A 15769-nucleotide genomic window follows, 5' to 3' on the forward strand; every position below is an offset into this window, starting at 1 on the left:
AATTTAGTACATAATCGTTGAGTTAATTAACATTAATTATAATTAAATATAGAAACATTAAAATATGTTATTAATTTCCCACAATTTTTTTAAATATAATCCACCCCTGGATTAAAAGTAAATTCCTAACCAACAAGTTGTGTCAATGTTATACTACTGAATTTCTATATTGCACTTAAATAATATGACAATATTAATTAATACGAGGTTGATTGATAATCAACAAAAGTATTCTCCCAACCAGCCAAAGCCTTTTGTGGAATCTGTGGAAAAGCTGAATTACTTTCATTTAACTTATTTTGCCTAAAAGATTACTTCCGTGGGACCATCTCCGTTAAAATTGAACAACAATTTCATCAAATAAATTTCAGCATTTCTGATATTTCCGCAATGCAACATCTTACACGGTGAAAACAAACAGCGTATTGTATTGCTTTTGTCTGAGACAGTCACAAGCATACAAAGTTTACAAACCAGGCAGATTGTTAAAGTAGTCAAACGACATTTCAGCACATTTTGCAATTCAAATAATCCTCACAAATTAATGCTTTTCAATGAGCAGAGAGCATCCTTTCACCGAGAAGACCGCCTTGTGACAAAAGGTCGGGATTGTCCATACCTCGGACATCCACCAAATGTTAATGATATGCAGTAATACACAACCATTAATGTACAGTACTTTTTCAATCAGCATCTAATAAAGTCATTGTGGCTGATATTTTTGAATCAAGTTATCCGGTAGTAACCTACACAAAAGGACAGATGCACACTGCTTAATTAACATTTATTTTGACAACATGTCAAATCATCAATATTAGTAGAAACATGAACAAATATCCAACCAATTGTGGTTAATAAACATCTTGGCTAATTGTTACCATGCCTTTACAGCATGTACATCAGTAAATACAGAGAGAAAAGTTATCCGGTGAAGACAGCAATCTTAGTCCAGGAACATTCCTCAAGCAGACATGAGGCACACACTGGATTCCCATAAAAATTATTTAAATTGTCCATATTAAAGACTTCAGATTAAATATATATCACTATAGTTATTTTATACAAAACGCTATACAATATTTTGATTTGTAGGCAATTATTTCTCAAATTGTCGTGTGTTAATTCCATTGATCAATTTTACAGACAATATGGATATGTATATATAGTAGTAGTAGTAGTATATGGGGAAAGAAAAGTCATGAAATGCTATTTTGGCTAAGATGCACCCATCCACTGAATTTCCTCACTTATACACACTTTCTATCATTTACTTTGCACTCTATAATAAAGAAAAAGTATGTACTTATTTGGGCTAACTTTGCACATAGTGCCACAACATCAGTTGAGAATAATAGTTTCCCTCTTTTTAGCAAACAGCTAAGGCATACATCATAAAGCTGCTTTGGAGGAGGATTTAAAAAGACAATGTATGTCTGTGGTGTTATTTTTGGGAAGGTCCCATAAACAACTGGTAGAATATCGCATTTTTGCAAACCAGCAAACAACTGGTATCTCTGCAACGTTAGAGCTTACATGCAAAGAGCCCATAATTAACACCTCATGTGCCTTCATTTATTAAGCGGTTCCTCAAAGCCCCGATCACATCTTTACCGAGACCTTTCAATTCTATACTGAGCTCAGCTCAGCCTTTCACACACACACAAGCTCACTCACTGAGGCTGAATAATTTTGATGGGCCCACAAACACTGAGCCCCAACAGAACTGCCAACCTCAAACCCCCAGAAATTACACAAGTTTTAGGAAGTAAAATTGTGACGTTAACATGCATGCACTTCTACCACAACATTTATTTCTCCTAATAGAAAAGACATGTTGGTGTTGGGATTGTTATGTAATAATCATAGTTGCATTCTGTTCTCTTGTTGGGAAAAACTTAACTGGCAAACAAAAGACCACCATCAGGCTACAACAGAGAGGATGAAAAATGAGGACATATTACATAATTTCAGTAGATAACTGAGAAGTTTTATGAACATAAGAGTTTATGGGCGTGGCTTTTTTTTTTTTAATGAAACAGCAATCTATAATTACTAATAATGTATCGTTTAAAACCATTTTAAATCAATTTATTAAAAAACAGACAGTCAAAAACCTCTCTTCCCCCTGATTAAAAGAGAGAAACTTCATCTTAAGGACACAGGTGAACCTAATGAGGTGAGCGCTTGTTGGGGTTTGAAAATTGAAATAATGAATTAATCCATTTCTTATTTACAAACAGAAATGCTGGCTATCATAATATGTGGTTCAGCTCACAGTTTGGACCTCAGCGGCTTCAGATACTTATGATAGGACTCGTGGACCTGCAAAAGAAAGAATGCAACCGTTAATTGAAATGATGAGTGATTGCGGATTACAATTATTTGCCACCAATTAGAATCCTTTCTAGCGATATTTGCTGACCTCTGTAGAATTCAGGGGAGAGCGACGGGCCCATTCAAACATGTGTTCGTAGACATTGCCGTCGTATCGCCCCAAGACTGAATTTAACATCCTGTCATGAAAGTCAAAGGCATCTACCAGCGCCACAGCATTTGGCCGCAGCTCAGAAAGCAGTTCTTTGATATGAGTAGTAATTTGCAGCACCTGGGACACGTTCAACAGTCCAGCCTGAAATAAAGCAGATGGAACCGTAGATGAGGATTAGACGATTACAGTTTGCAAAAGTACAGACAAGAGAGAAAATATTCACAAAATAAAGTCATCGACCACTAAATCCGGGTTTGATATACGAGCCACGCCGGAGGGTGGCAGTGACTCAACTCACATCTTAACAGCAGCGATTTGGCTGATACAATTAGTGATCAATTGTTCAAAAAGAGCCTTCAAGCTGTTGTCAGCCACTCCCAGTTAAGTTTACTGACAAAATTGGGGGTGGTGAGGCTGGTTGGCGGGCGCCAATTATTTGCGGAAATTTGGCCTTGGCTCCTATCCCCCAGGAATAGCGGAGTCTGCAGGGAGAATTCATATCAGTGATATCGTTGATTTTGCAATATTAATATTTTGAATTTTCATATCTAGATATTGATAGAATAACAATATTGATCAACTCTGACGTTTGTGGTGATAGTAGTAATTCATCCACATAGATGGTTCATTATGCGCAGCAATGACGTGATGTCATCTTTAGATGTCTCCATGAAATGAGAAACTCGAAAAACGTAGTCTTATTTCCCCCAATATAGTTAGACTTCCTCCCGCCTTGCTCTTCTGTCATCCTGAAATGACCAGACCTTATTCACTTCCTTTAACACTGTGTCATGTGACATTTTGTGTGTGTGTGTGTCACTCTAAGTCATGCTTTGTGCGCTTCCATGTCACATCACCGACACGTTCCACTCACTTTAGAAGTTGCATTTGTTTTTGTAATGTGAACGAGTACATAAAAAGATCAGATTGAACAAAAAAAAAATTGGAATCATGCCCTGCAGTGTGAATGTAGCCCTTTGCTGCCCCCAAGTGGCCAAAGCAGGCACAGCAAAAGGAGCAGCACAATGGCCATTCAAATAATGCAATATGACATTGCCATTACTCTATATTTTTATTAAATATAATATTATGGAGTGCTATTTATCCTTATTAATTCTTTAGCGCCCCCCCCCCCCCCCCCCCCCATAAGAAACGCTGAAACAGATTCATGGCATTTCCATTCAATTAAATGGGAAAATATAATTTGGGATAAAGGGGTTTTGAGTTACGAGCGTGGTCATGGAACAAATCTATCTTTTATCTTTTACCTGAAGGAAGTCTCCAGAGTTGTTTGAGATGCCATAAAGTGCGTAGAGGCGAGCAAGCGTCAACAGCACTGAGTGCATGGGGGCAGCGTCAATCTCCCCCAACTTGTCAGCGAAGAGCTTCACGACCACATAGTGGCAGTGGGCCTGGAGGACATGGATTCATGTCAGACAGTGAGGTAAACAAACCAGGAGTCGATGTGCAAGAATTTTTTATGTTTTACTTCCTTGAAATTCAAAACGTACTGAACTTTAGAGCATGTATTTGCATGAACAGATCTGTGGCACAAAAAAAGGTTGGGGACGACTGAACTTAACAATGTTGATCACACGAAATGCACTTACATCAGAGGCTCGGACCAGGTCGATAGCACTATTATTCCAGGCATCCTCTTGGCTCTTGTTGTGTTGCAGCTCCGTCTGGATGCTCTTGGCTGCCAGCTCTACCAGACTAAACACACAGAAGGATCATTTGCATATATCAGAGACAATTTAGCTTCTGGCTTGTGATAATCTATCGTACGTGGCAGCCCGTAGTTTGTAGACCTCCACCAGGCTGGACATGTCATTAATATCGATGCCTGTCAATCTTGCGGCAACGAGCTGTGGCTGGATTCTCTGATGCTCTTCCTCATTCAGGTATGACACAATGCCATGCAGCCGCTGACCAGCTCTAGCTTGCCTGTAGCTCTTCATCAAGTATCTGCACAAACACAAACACAAAAAATGTATATAATGACATCATCTGTGGACGAGGTTAACTAATATGGATTAACAACAAAGCCCAAACAGATCCAGATTATCCCTGTTACTTATATTTACTATTGTTGTAGGAGTTTGTGTGTTGCCTGCATTTCTGGTCTAACTGGACTGCTGAGGGGATGCGTGTTTAACTCATCCAAACCCAAAAATGTTTTTAAAAAATGTCCTTCACTCCCAAAAACGTATGAATACGTTTTTTAATGCTAGAGCATACAGAAAGATTTAATACAGCTTCTGACATGAAGAGGTCGCTTAAAGCAATGGTAGTTATTACAAAAAATGGTCAACAGGAGGCAGCACAAGATAGGAGATCAGCCAGGGCCATGTTGCAAACAAGCTCTTTTTACCAGTGTTTTCAACAGGTTTGTCATTAATGATGAAAGTTAACCATATTCTAATACTAATTGCTGCAACACGGAAACAGATACAAATATACTTTTTTTCCTGATGAAAGAAGAGACTCTAGTCTTTCTTTTGGTAGGTTGCATGTTTTTATGGCAATAGAGCAGAATATTCTGTGGACCTAGCAAAATCAGTCAAAATCCAGTAAAAAAAGAAAGAAAGAAAAGCCGGAAGCAAAGGAGGTTGCTTCAGTGAAAATGGCTGCGAGTGAATGAGTTAAGGTTAAATTATGGGATTTGTAAACTCCTGGCTATGCTTCTCATCGAAACCCTGTCCCAGTGCTGTCCACTTAGACATACTTTTTGCAAAGAGGCCTTTTCCCCATCAGATAAAAAGGATAGTAGTTTTAGTAATTTCAGCTAAGAGGTTATTGTTCACAAACATATTAAACAGTTCATTACTTAACCCATTTGAACTACTTGTACTACTAATTCAAATGAACCGTCTCTCAACTTTGGAGTCTAGCAGCATGTTTTCTGGCAATAAGCGCTCCAGTAGACTGCCTGTAGGTTGTGCCGCATCGTTGTCTCTGTTCTGACGATCTACTAGTCTTTTGAAAAGCTTCAGTTCTGTATGCCATGAATTGTAATATACTACAGTAGTAATATTGTTAGTTCTGCTTCCCAGCTTTTACCCTATTTGCTATTGACATTTTTGGATGAGCATTGCTTTTTATGGACGGATGACCTTTCAAATTTTTTTTTAGGCATTGGACTGGCACCTCAGAGGCTAGGTAAACTCGCACCAACTGCCAACTAAATCCGCTTTGCTTCACAGCTCAGGCATTCTCAGAGTAATATGGACATACACTAGCAATATTGTTTAGTACCATTTTTTAAAATGTGTTTTAACAAATACAGTAAAAACAAAGTTTTAGTCTTAAGGTGCCCCCAAAAGCGCAACTAAATGCCCCCGACACCATATGCAAAAGTACATTATGCCTGCATTTGTCTTACTGCGCGATTCCAATAGACCAACCAGTGAGAAAATCTTCCCTATTACTTCCTGGTTGGCTGCTATGCAACAAACACCAAGTAAGCCAAGTTAAGTGTGTAAAAATGCCCTTGGGAAAGATACGAACTTCTAACAATTTAGAGCAAATAAAAGTCCACCTGTACATTTGTGTTCAATGGCACACCTCGCAGTCTGCAGCATCATAACTGTGTTCTCTCCCTCATAGGTGCAAGTTGGGGTGAATTCAACATATATGTCTGGCAAGGCACTGCTGCGGGAGTAGCCGTGACCTCCGCACGACATGCGGCACACCTCAATGGCAGAGTTGGCGGCCCACGTGGTGAAAGCCTTCAGACCCGCAGATAGAGCATGGAGCTACGTTGGAGAAAGGCGAAAAGAAAAACAAAGGGTGGAAATCTTTTTTTATATGACCCAAGAACTCATTAAGAGTTATCAAACACAACTATACGTAGACACTGTTAATGCCCAGACATCAATTCAACATCATTCTCAAGCATTTGTTATTATTTTGCTGCAGCAGGTGTACACATGGACTGTATCTGCTTTGAGTACCTCTGGCAGCTCACTCAAGTCCCCTTGGTTGATGTCTCCAGTTATGCGATAGTACGTTTGGTTCATGTACTGGCCAACAAAAGTGAAAGCATAAGCCATCGCAAGCACAGGGAAGAGTTTGTATTGCTGCGTCTGGTAGTCGAGGATCTGAGGCTCCGGTGCGCTACAGGACAGGAAAATTTCAGTCTACTGCGTTTTAATGAACAAGGACATGAAAAAGGCAACATAAGCCGGCGTTTGTGCACGATTCAAACTATTTGCTTAAGTGACTCCATGAAGCCAGTGGAGACTGACCCAGGCCGGATTTCAGACTGGTGGCGGACAACGCTGTAGCGGATGGCGATAGTACTGGACTTTGCGAGGGCTCGTGCGGACTCGCCTACAATCATGGAACGGATGAAAACCATGGTGCCGTACGTCAGCTTAGCGCTGGGCGGCTTGACATAAGTGCCATCTGGTTTCACCTAGTGGACAAACAAGAACTATTCAGCATGTTGATTTTCAACATTCAAAAAAAAAATATATCCTCCATTTATTCCCATTTAGAGGGTTTGGGGGGGACAGGTGGTCCCACAAAGGTGCCTTAATTGTCTCACATTTGATACAGACTTGGAAAAGATTATATATCAGGCTTCTCCAAAAAGTAGCTTGCAAGCTACCGGTCGTTTGCGGCCTAGTTTGAGTAGCTCGCGGACAGATTTTAAATCTGAAATTTTCCGTTGTCATTTGTTAACACAACATTCAAAACTGACCCTCGAGGAAGCCGCCAATTAAGAATGAGTGTGAAAACAGCCCACCAATCAGGAGTGCGCGTTGGCACAACACAATTTGCATATAATGTACCACTGATAGTAGCTTGCCTCCTGGTTTGAGAAGGCAGCCAACCAGAAACGAGCATTTACTTAATAGGTTTTGAGATGTTGCACATGTATATTCAGCATATTGTTTTTTGTTGTTTTTTAATATGCCAACGTCTGCATTTTGTGACCACTGTTGATTTAATGTGTTTGAAGTAGAGCTGTCAAACAATTACATTTTGTAATTAGATTAATCACACCTCAGAATTTTGATTACTCATGATTAATCGCTTAATGAAAAGGGCTTTTTTTTAAATCAAAATGTTTTGCCTGCTAAATATGACGAGCACCTGTTGTGTTAATTCTTTCAACATTTAATATTGTAAGGACGTCTTTAACATTTTTTGATCCAGTGCAAGCTCTCATCCTCCCCTTTTTCTAATCAGTTCATTACATGCAAATTTAAAACGGGAAAAACATGATCCAAATATTTTGACATGAACAAATAATCTGAATGTCATACATAAACATTTATTAAATGCTTTACTTTAATGCATGCAGTTATGTTTATTGCTCAAACACAACCTGTGCTACCTTTAACGTCCGCTGTCAACTAAAGGATCATCTGCAGTCAAAATTGATAGTGTGATTAATCTGCGTTAATACATGATTAATGCGATCATTTTTTTGTGATTCATTAATTAGTTAACTTTGACAGCACCAGTGTGAAGTAAAGGCAATATAACAAAAAAAATGACTATAAAATAAATGTTGTGAAACATGAGTAGCTCGCTGCTGTTTTGCTTTTCTATAAGTAGCTCACAGTGGAAAAAACGTTGGAGATCCCTGTTATATATGGTACATATACCGGTAGTATATTTGGTTATTTAACAAGCAAATTTGGTTTGTGGAAGTAATTTAGATATCTTTGGGGAAATCAATATATTTCTTTTGGCATACTGAAATGTAAAATTCGTTCGGTGCAGTACTAACTCTGTGCTAGAATGAAAAATAACTCATGACTGTGCAATTTGCGCTGATCAGCTGACCTTAGCGTATTTCATGAGCATGTTCTCCCGTGGTATCCGCACATGGTCAAGTTTCAAAAAGCCGTTGTCAACTTCATTAAAGCCAAATTTAGGTCCAATATCGCCCACAACAACACCTATGAGAGAAGAGTTTGTTTCTGTGCAATAAGAAATATCAACAGATAGACCATTTACATAGAAGAAATCACAAATACTGTAGTTACCTGGCAGTGGTATGTGTGTGTTCATGTCACGGATAGGTACCATGAAAGCATGCAGGCCGTGGCAGTTTCCTCGTGTATAAAGCTGGGCAAGTACAATTGCGTGGTTTGAGGTCTTCCCAACTACAATACATAAGCGAAGAGGAGCGATTTTATTAAGTTTGTTGCACATTTCACTTTTCCATTTCAAAATGCAACAGTTACTGTGATTCAGAAAAACACGGGGATCAAAAAAATATAAGTTCAAATTCTTTTGCAGTCTTAGAAGGTGTGTACTTACGGCCTCCAGGCCACCATTTGATTGAGCTGACAGTGGGACTGTTTAGGATAAACTCTTCTGTAACCGGGTCATATGTGGCAGTGGTCTCCAGTCCGCGGAGATGTGTGCCTGGAGGAAAGACATAAAGCGCACACACTTCACATAAATACAATTAAAATATAAGATTAAATTAAATGTCGACGCGGCACAATGAACTAACAAAATCCAGTGTAGTTAGTAAACACAGAAATTGCCTTGGTAGAAAACAAGCCCATTAGAGTTGCTATAAAGTCACTTGCCAACTCATTAGGCAAACAAATGTATGTACTACAATATGCACTCCATTTGAGACCTAAATGTTGCATCAAAATAGAGGCGTGAAGCAGTGCACCTTGTAAATGTTTGACAGATCCCAAAACATGTTAGCAATCTTACTGTAATGTCCTTTCAAATCCGTTCTGAAGCATATTGTGTGCTAACTAATCATTTTCCAGTCTGAATGACCCACCAAACCTGGAATATGTATGAGAATTACCTCAAGTAAAATTTGGTGGGTTTGGCTGTTGGAGAGACAAATCTGCCGGCCCTTACAATTGGAATTCAGAAGGGCCACTGCAAAAGCAGTCCACTTTTATTTTTTTATTTTTTTAAACTCTTTAACACAGCTCGGCTCAAATCAGTAGGTGGACTTTGAGCCATGCTGTTCAGTATTTTACCGTGGCCCATCTCAGTCTGAGCGTAGGTGCCGATGATCTCTAGGTTCCAGGCAGGCATGAAGAAGCGGTCCATTTGTTCTGGAGTGGCCTGGTTGAGCAGTGTGGGCAGGAACATTCCGAGATGCAGATCGAAAGGATCTGGTCTGCCCAGGTGCACACAGCTAAACCACCGAAGGCGGGGGCCGATGGAACAGGAAACCAGGTGGTAATGCGAGGCAAAGACAAGGAGCGGACAACACAGAAGAATTTTTATGGAAAGTGTAAGCCCAATTAAGTGAAAATACGTGGAGAGAGAAGAAATAAAATAAACATGGTAATAGAAATGGATGGATGGAGGTTAAGCAAAGAAGCCATGGAAAAAAAGAAGAGCACAAATCATTTATTCAACTTGTGAGCTCGACAGGCAGATTAAAAAAAACAACTGTTCCAATCATTAGCGCATATTTTGTCTTGAAGCTCGAGTTAATTTGTAACAGAGAAGATAAATCAGCAATGCCAGCACAGCGCCGTGATAAGTCCAAATAAGCTTTTCATTAATTAATTTAATTATGTGACTGATAGATGCTGTGTCACTGTGTGATAGGTCACAGGGTTGCGGCGATATCCTATTTTACTGGGTTCTGTGTAAAAACCAAAGGCAGATAAACCTTCTCTTATAGCGCTGATGTGCAAATGTTGCATGATATCTGTGTAATAGGGGCTATTCCAGATCAAAGAAAGGCTCTACAACAAAGACTCAGCAATTAGTTCAACGCCTCCGTGGAAGCTCTGTGAAATTCCATTGGAAAATGGACATTCACTGGGCAGCAACAAACAATAACTTGCTTGACCTACTTTCTTCCTAGCAGGTTTCTCAGCCTTTCTGAATACAAAAGGGATAATGAGTTAGACGCTACAACTCAACCTTGTTATGGGCTGTTACATCTATCATCTATACCCGGGGTCCCTTAACCAGTCGGCCTTGGAGTCAGTACCGACTGCATATCATTTGGTCCCTGGCTCGAGAGAAAGGAGAACAAAAATATATTTTCAATTCCTGCAGCACTTCCGACAAATATTTGATTGTGAAAAATGGCTGTGCGTCTTTGCAGCGCTTCGCTTGTCTCGCCCCAGTTAGCCCACAAGCTAAACACACAGCAAACAGTGTTCAAGAGCTACTTTATACTATACAAATTAACATTGGCCCAAATTCAAGAGTAAATTGGTAATTTATTATTATTATTTATTATTAAATTATTATTGGAATCAGGGTTGACATTAGGTTTAATTTGCAGCCAGCGTACGCCAGTTCAAATTAATTGATGTCAAAGGCAAATGGATCCATGCTACTAAATGACTGTACTACAAAGGGCATGTGACAATTTATATATACATGATAAGCAGTTAACATCCGTAATCTAATTGTTGGATGCACAAATGTTGTGGTTTTGTTACCATGTTTAGAAACATACTTGATATTCTACTGCGAGTGCCACCCATTGACATTTGCGATTACAAAGATCCACCTGAGAAGTTGACTGCTGGCTTGAGGAAGATGAGATTCTTGGGGGATTTTCCAAATGCCTGACAACTTGAATTTTCATTTTGTCGTTGGATATGATGCTTACCCAGTCAAACAATATCTACTGCAGAAGCATATGTACAGAAAGGAAAGTTGATTTCATTGTGGAATGTATCTTATCACAAAAATAAATCACTCATGGCTACCGGCACTTTAACTTACAAACAAAATGACTGATGTCAGTAGTGGGCAGGAAAAAAAATTGCGCTTAAATATTGATCTGTCAAACACATACTGTACAAGTAAACCTATTCGTGTTCACACTTAAAATGGGCCTGTTTTCACTGGTTAAAAGTACAAATGCAAATATAATCATTTTTAATTATCTCCAAAAATGAAAAAGGGTGTACTCAAGAACTGACCGTGACCTAGCTCAGTTTGAGCATATGTGCCAAGGGCCTGGTAGGACTCTGCTAGAGGTATCCATTTCTTGGACTGCTCGGGGTCACATTGGCCATACAGGGTTGGGACGAACATGACAAAGTGGAGTCCCATTGCCTCGTGAAAGTTGCCTCGAAACATACTGGGTGAAGGGAAGGTATGCAATTATTAAGTGTTTTTTTTTTAAGTATTGAGTACTAATGTAAAGACAATGCACTGACTCCAAATAAAATTCTGGGATTTCTACCTGATACTTCAAATGCCATGTTTTTCTATCGAAACAAAACAGCAGTGCAAGGGCTATGTTGGACAAAAGGCAATAATGTCAGTCACCTTTTGCCTGTGTCTTGCAAATAGGACATTTTCCAGTTCTACTCTGTGCTACACATTACTTAATCTTTTTTTCCTTTTCTATGGATTACTATACAACGGAGAGAGAATTCAGAGCAGTTTTAGTTTCCTCTTATCAACTGACAGGCCTCTACTATGGCTAGATTTACAATTCAGGACGGGCCCAATAACCCAATTCCAACTTAGTGTGTTTATCTGTCTATCAGTCTATTTACGTATTCCTACATTTCAGACGACACGTATCAGATATCGTGTCACTGTTTGTTTACATTTTTCCAATTGAGTGCCTTTATCTGTCCATCAGTCTATTTACGCGTTTCCACATTTCAGGTGACACCTATCAGATATATTATCACAGTTTACATTTACAGAAAACCGGAAACAAGCTTTTATGCATAGATGAAGACACTGCACAATAAGTATGTGGCAACAATGAACATAAGGATAACATACGAGTAAACGATAGTTTAAAAATAATAAGAAAAAAAAAATTAAGACATTATTTAATTGACCTGGACTGAGTCTTCCCTCTCAGTGATATGAATGTGAGTGATGTAGGCATTACTTTGCTTGTTTATTAATTTTTCTTTTAACGCTGCCGTGATGCCACAAAATGTGGTGCTACTGTCTTTATGGGCCATGTAAGATTCACACAAGTCGTCAATACACACAACTGTACCCTGCTTCAACTCTGCTTCATGGGGGCTTGACTTGCGTAGTAAGAAAGGCCCCACTGTTTTATGTTCAATGAAGACAGGATCAATGATCAACACTTAAAAAAACAATAGACTAAACAATGTGGGTTTTCACTCAAACTGAACTGTACCCTGTACTGTGTCTTAGAGTCAGGGCTATGCACAGCGACTACAGTTTTAAAAAGTTGAATAATTCTATACAGTTAATCTTTTTTTTTTTTTTAAATATACAACCAAATACTTCACATAGTTGTGTACTGTATTAAGAGTTATACTCTATGCACCCGAAAGCTGTAAAACACAGAGCACAACCTTTGACATAGTTTTAATCTCTAAATGTACTTTGCTCCAAAACTACACTGCCCCGGTAACAGTTCACATAAGGCTCTTTGACACTTTTTTTCACAAATGACAACTTAACGTGGGGTTTTGCCTTGTTATAGAAAATAAGTGTTGTTTGAAGTATCATTCTGTGTGTGTGACCTGCACTCCTTCAGACTTAATAATCACACACCTCTTATAGCAGTAGATCTCCTCTGGGTCCGCAATGCCATACTCCCTCATCTTGAGGATCATTTGGGCACTCTTTTTAACAGCTTGGTCATAGCGCTCACTGCGAGACAAGAAGTTTGGGTCCTCGTTCTTAAAGTCTGGATCGTTCAAGACCATCGACTCTGCAGTGTAACAGGGGGAAATCAATAAGCAACACCGTGAACTTGCAAAATATTGAGTATATTGTTTGTGTCAATTTAAAAGTTGCATAGCTAAAACGTGCTGCAACATGCCGGGGGCAGCACTTTGCTCTAGTAAAGGAAGAGATGCAGTTTAATTAATAACAAGACTACACTGCATCTTATTTAGAGGACCCTGCGAGCAAGAACACGAGTTCAGGTGCTAAGGAACATTTTAGAAAGAATGTGGAGATAAGTATCGATTAAAGCACGTAGCAGGGCATGACACTACCAGTATATAATATAATATAATATAATATAGGGTTAATCATGTTTTTTTCACTCATTTCACAATATTGTAGTAGGTTTGCCATCGAGTGATAATTTTACTTCATCTGTCTATGCCAGTCGTGTACAGTGGCAAGAACAATTAAATTATTTTGCAGAAGATGGCGCAAGGTTTATAATTAACCATAAGAGTTTGTCTAATTGAAAATATGTTCCTTGGCTCAATAAAATTTGGCCAACCCTGGACTACTGTGTTGCTTCTAGACACACTCATTAATTACACAGATACATAGAAACAATGAGGCACGAAATGAACTTCTAAGATAAAATAAATACAGAGCCATAACTTAAAAAAGCAACAGTTCAATTCAAAACTGAACATAGGAGTACTATCGAGTAATATGAAGAACAATATGAGCTGCTAGCTAACGTTAGCCTCTTGAATTGAGCTTCGTTTGACTTTGTTTGATTTGACAATACGATTTTACACTTGAAAATAATTTTAGAAACGATCGGAGACAGACTATAGATTCCAAGTGTGTTACAGTTCACGGCGTCCAAATGACCTGTTAGATCACACATGCGACAAGTAAAGTTACCAATTTCTCGTCTCCTCTTGGTCTTCTCGGGGCCTCCGTTCAAAATGCAAGTGAGTTTCTCCACGTCAAAGGTTGCCTTCTGCCTCTCGTTCATTATGTCGGGATTCATGTTTGAACGCAAAACGAATTTCACGGAGAAAAATAGAATGAAGGCTACGTGCGTTTGCGTGATTTTGTCCTGAACTGCAGCGACCCGCTCACTCCGACAACGCTTGGCGAGGTGGGTGACGTCAGGTCACGTGGCACAAACCCGGAAGTAAGAGATTCGCTTTTTTACATTTATTCTTGTCAGGTCAGCCTTCGCCTCAACGTGTCCACAGTAGCTGTAGGAGGGTGATTAGTTTACCGCGTAACCCGAATTTTGCACGCCGTCCCCTATCACTACATTAGCTATGCTTCCCGCTACTGCGGTGTATTATTTTCCGTGGGAAGTGAAGTCTGGAGCGTTGCAGGACGGAGAGTCTGTGCGAACTTTTGGCAGGTGGGCTTGTAACTCACTTGACATTTTTGTTTTTCGTTTACACAGTGGCAGATTGGTTCATTATCATTGATTGTCAAGACTGCAGTAAAATTAGTATTTTACTTTACAATAAAATAAAATATATTTTTTTATATTTAAATATTTTTTTACTGTCACTTATATACAATAACAGTTTTGACAAGTTGTTACCATGAACAGGAAACCCTCTCCACACAAAATAGTTTCCATCTTTTATTAACTTGCATAGTCCTTGTTAGTAGAACACACACACTCACAAAACTGTACATAACTTTGCTGCATGCCAAATTCTGACAGGACATTCACGATTCAGCTGACAACATATCCAACATGCACAAAACAAACATCCATTCCGTCCATTTATCCATTATCTGTACCGTTTAGCGTTTATCCTTACAATCATATCCCATTTTTCTAGACTTACCCGTTATGAGGCGGACAAGTCCCAGGCTTCACTAACAACTCAGCACGTTTCCAAAGAGCACCATGTTATCATCAATACCTCGTTTGTGGAACCATTTAATCCCATAATTGGAGCCCAGTATGTAGTACTGGGTGAAATAGAAACAGTTGAAGGTAAGGAAAGATGATCCAGTGTTGTACGTCTTCTAATCCAAACAGTGTATAATTTTGCATTTACAGTGTTCTTTTGTGTTATTGGTAACAACTTTTTGTTTTGCAGGGGTTGACATGAGGGTCTGTGCACGTGTGCTCAACTGTGTAGATGGTGTAAACATTGTCCTTCTGCAAAAAGCCATCAATGAACAGAGGAGCTTCTTCAAGGAAAGGCAGAGCCATCTGGAGGAGGATGCTGTCCAACATGCAGATGCAACTTGATCTTGCGCATGGATTGCTGACCATTTCGATGTTTAAATTAAGCAACCGCTATTACAAGTCTTGTTTGGTCGGTGATGACTTCATTGATGTTTGACTCATTTCCACAATACAGTGCAGGTCATTTAACTCAAGGAAAAGTGCTTTTCATTTTTTTAGATCAGATCTAGGTAGATAGAACCCTGCTGTAATAAATCGAAGAAAAAAAATCACGACTTAAAAGTTTTGATTTTTCTTAGTTCCATAACGCTTCATGACTTTTCTGCATTATCTTTTGTTACAGCATGGGCAAAAAAAGCACAAATGTAGCCATTGATGTGATAACATTACTTCCATACACTTACTATGCTTGTGCTTGCTAGCGCAATTTGTTAATTTGTTCAATAAAAGCAGGGGAACTGTGTTTTACCTATGTGTGTGTTTTA

General features: G+C 39.1%; 2 protein-coding genes across 3 annotated transcripts; one reads left to right on the plus strand and one right to left on the minus strand.

Moving 5' to 3' along the window:
* Positions 1 to 765: 765 nt before the first annotated feature.
* On the minus strand, positions 766 to 14260 carry acox1 (acyl-CoA oxidase 1, palmitoyl). Of its 2 annotated transcripts, none has more exons than XM_086081807.1 (14): positions 14012 to 14260; positions 12968 to 13127; positions 9466 to 9626; positions 8771 to 8878; positions 8494 to 8613; positions 8291 to 8406; positions 6739 to 6908; positions 6445 to 6607; positions 6056 to 6246; positions 4277 to 4456; positions 4099 to 4204; positions 3757 to 3900; positions 2423 to 2629; positions 766 to 2322 (listed from the first exon to the last, which is right to left on the minus strand). In XM_086081807.1, exons 1-14 carry the CDS (start codon positions 14118 to 14120, stop codon positions 2272 to 2274), a joined length of 1986 nt encoding a protein of 661 aa, XP_085937933.1. In that variant the 5' UTR covers positions 14121 to 14260; the 3' UTR covers positions 766 to 2271. The 2 variants fall into 2 exon arrangements, with proteins under 2 accessions (XP_085937933.1, XP_085937932.1); XM_086081806.1 differs by lacking the exon at positions 9466 to 9626 and adding an exon at positions 11389 to 11549.
* ten1 (TEN1 subunit of CST complex) lies at positions 14259 to 15752 on the plus strand. Its single transcript, XM_086081808.1, has 3 exons — positions 14259 to 14492; positions 14929 to 15086; positions 15193 to 15752. Exons 1-3 carry the CDS (start codon positions 14404 to 14406, stop codon positions 15345 to 15347), a joined length of 402 nt encoding a protein of 133 aa, XP_085937934.1. The 5' UTR covers positions 14259 to 14403; the 3' UTR covers positions 15348 to 15752.
* The last annotated feature ends 17 nt before the right edge of the window (positions 15753 to 15769 follow it).

Source organism: Leptonotus elevatus, chromosome 8 (assembly GCF_054856555.1).
Source record: "Leptonotus elevatus isolate MCC_2025b chromosome 8, RoL_Lele_1.0, whole genome shotgun sequence".
Lineage (NCBI taxonomy): Eukaryota > Metazoa > Chordata > Actinopteri > Syngnathiformes > Syngnathidae > Leptonotus > Leptonotus elevatus.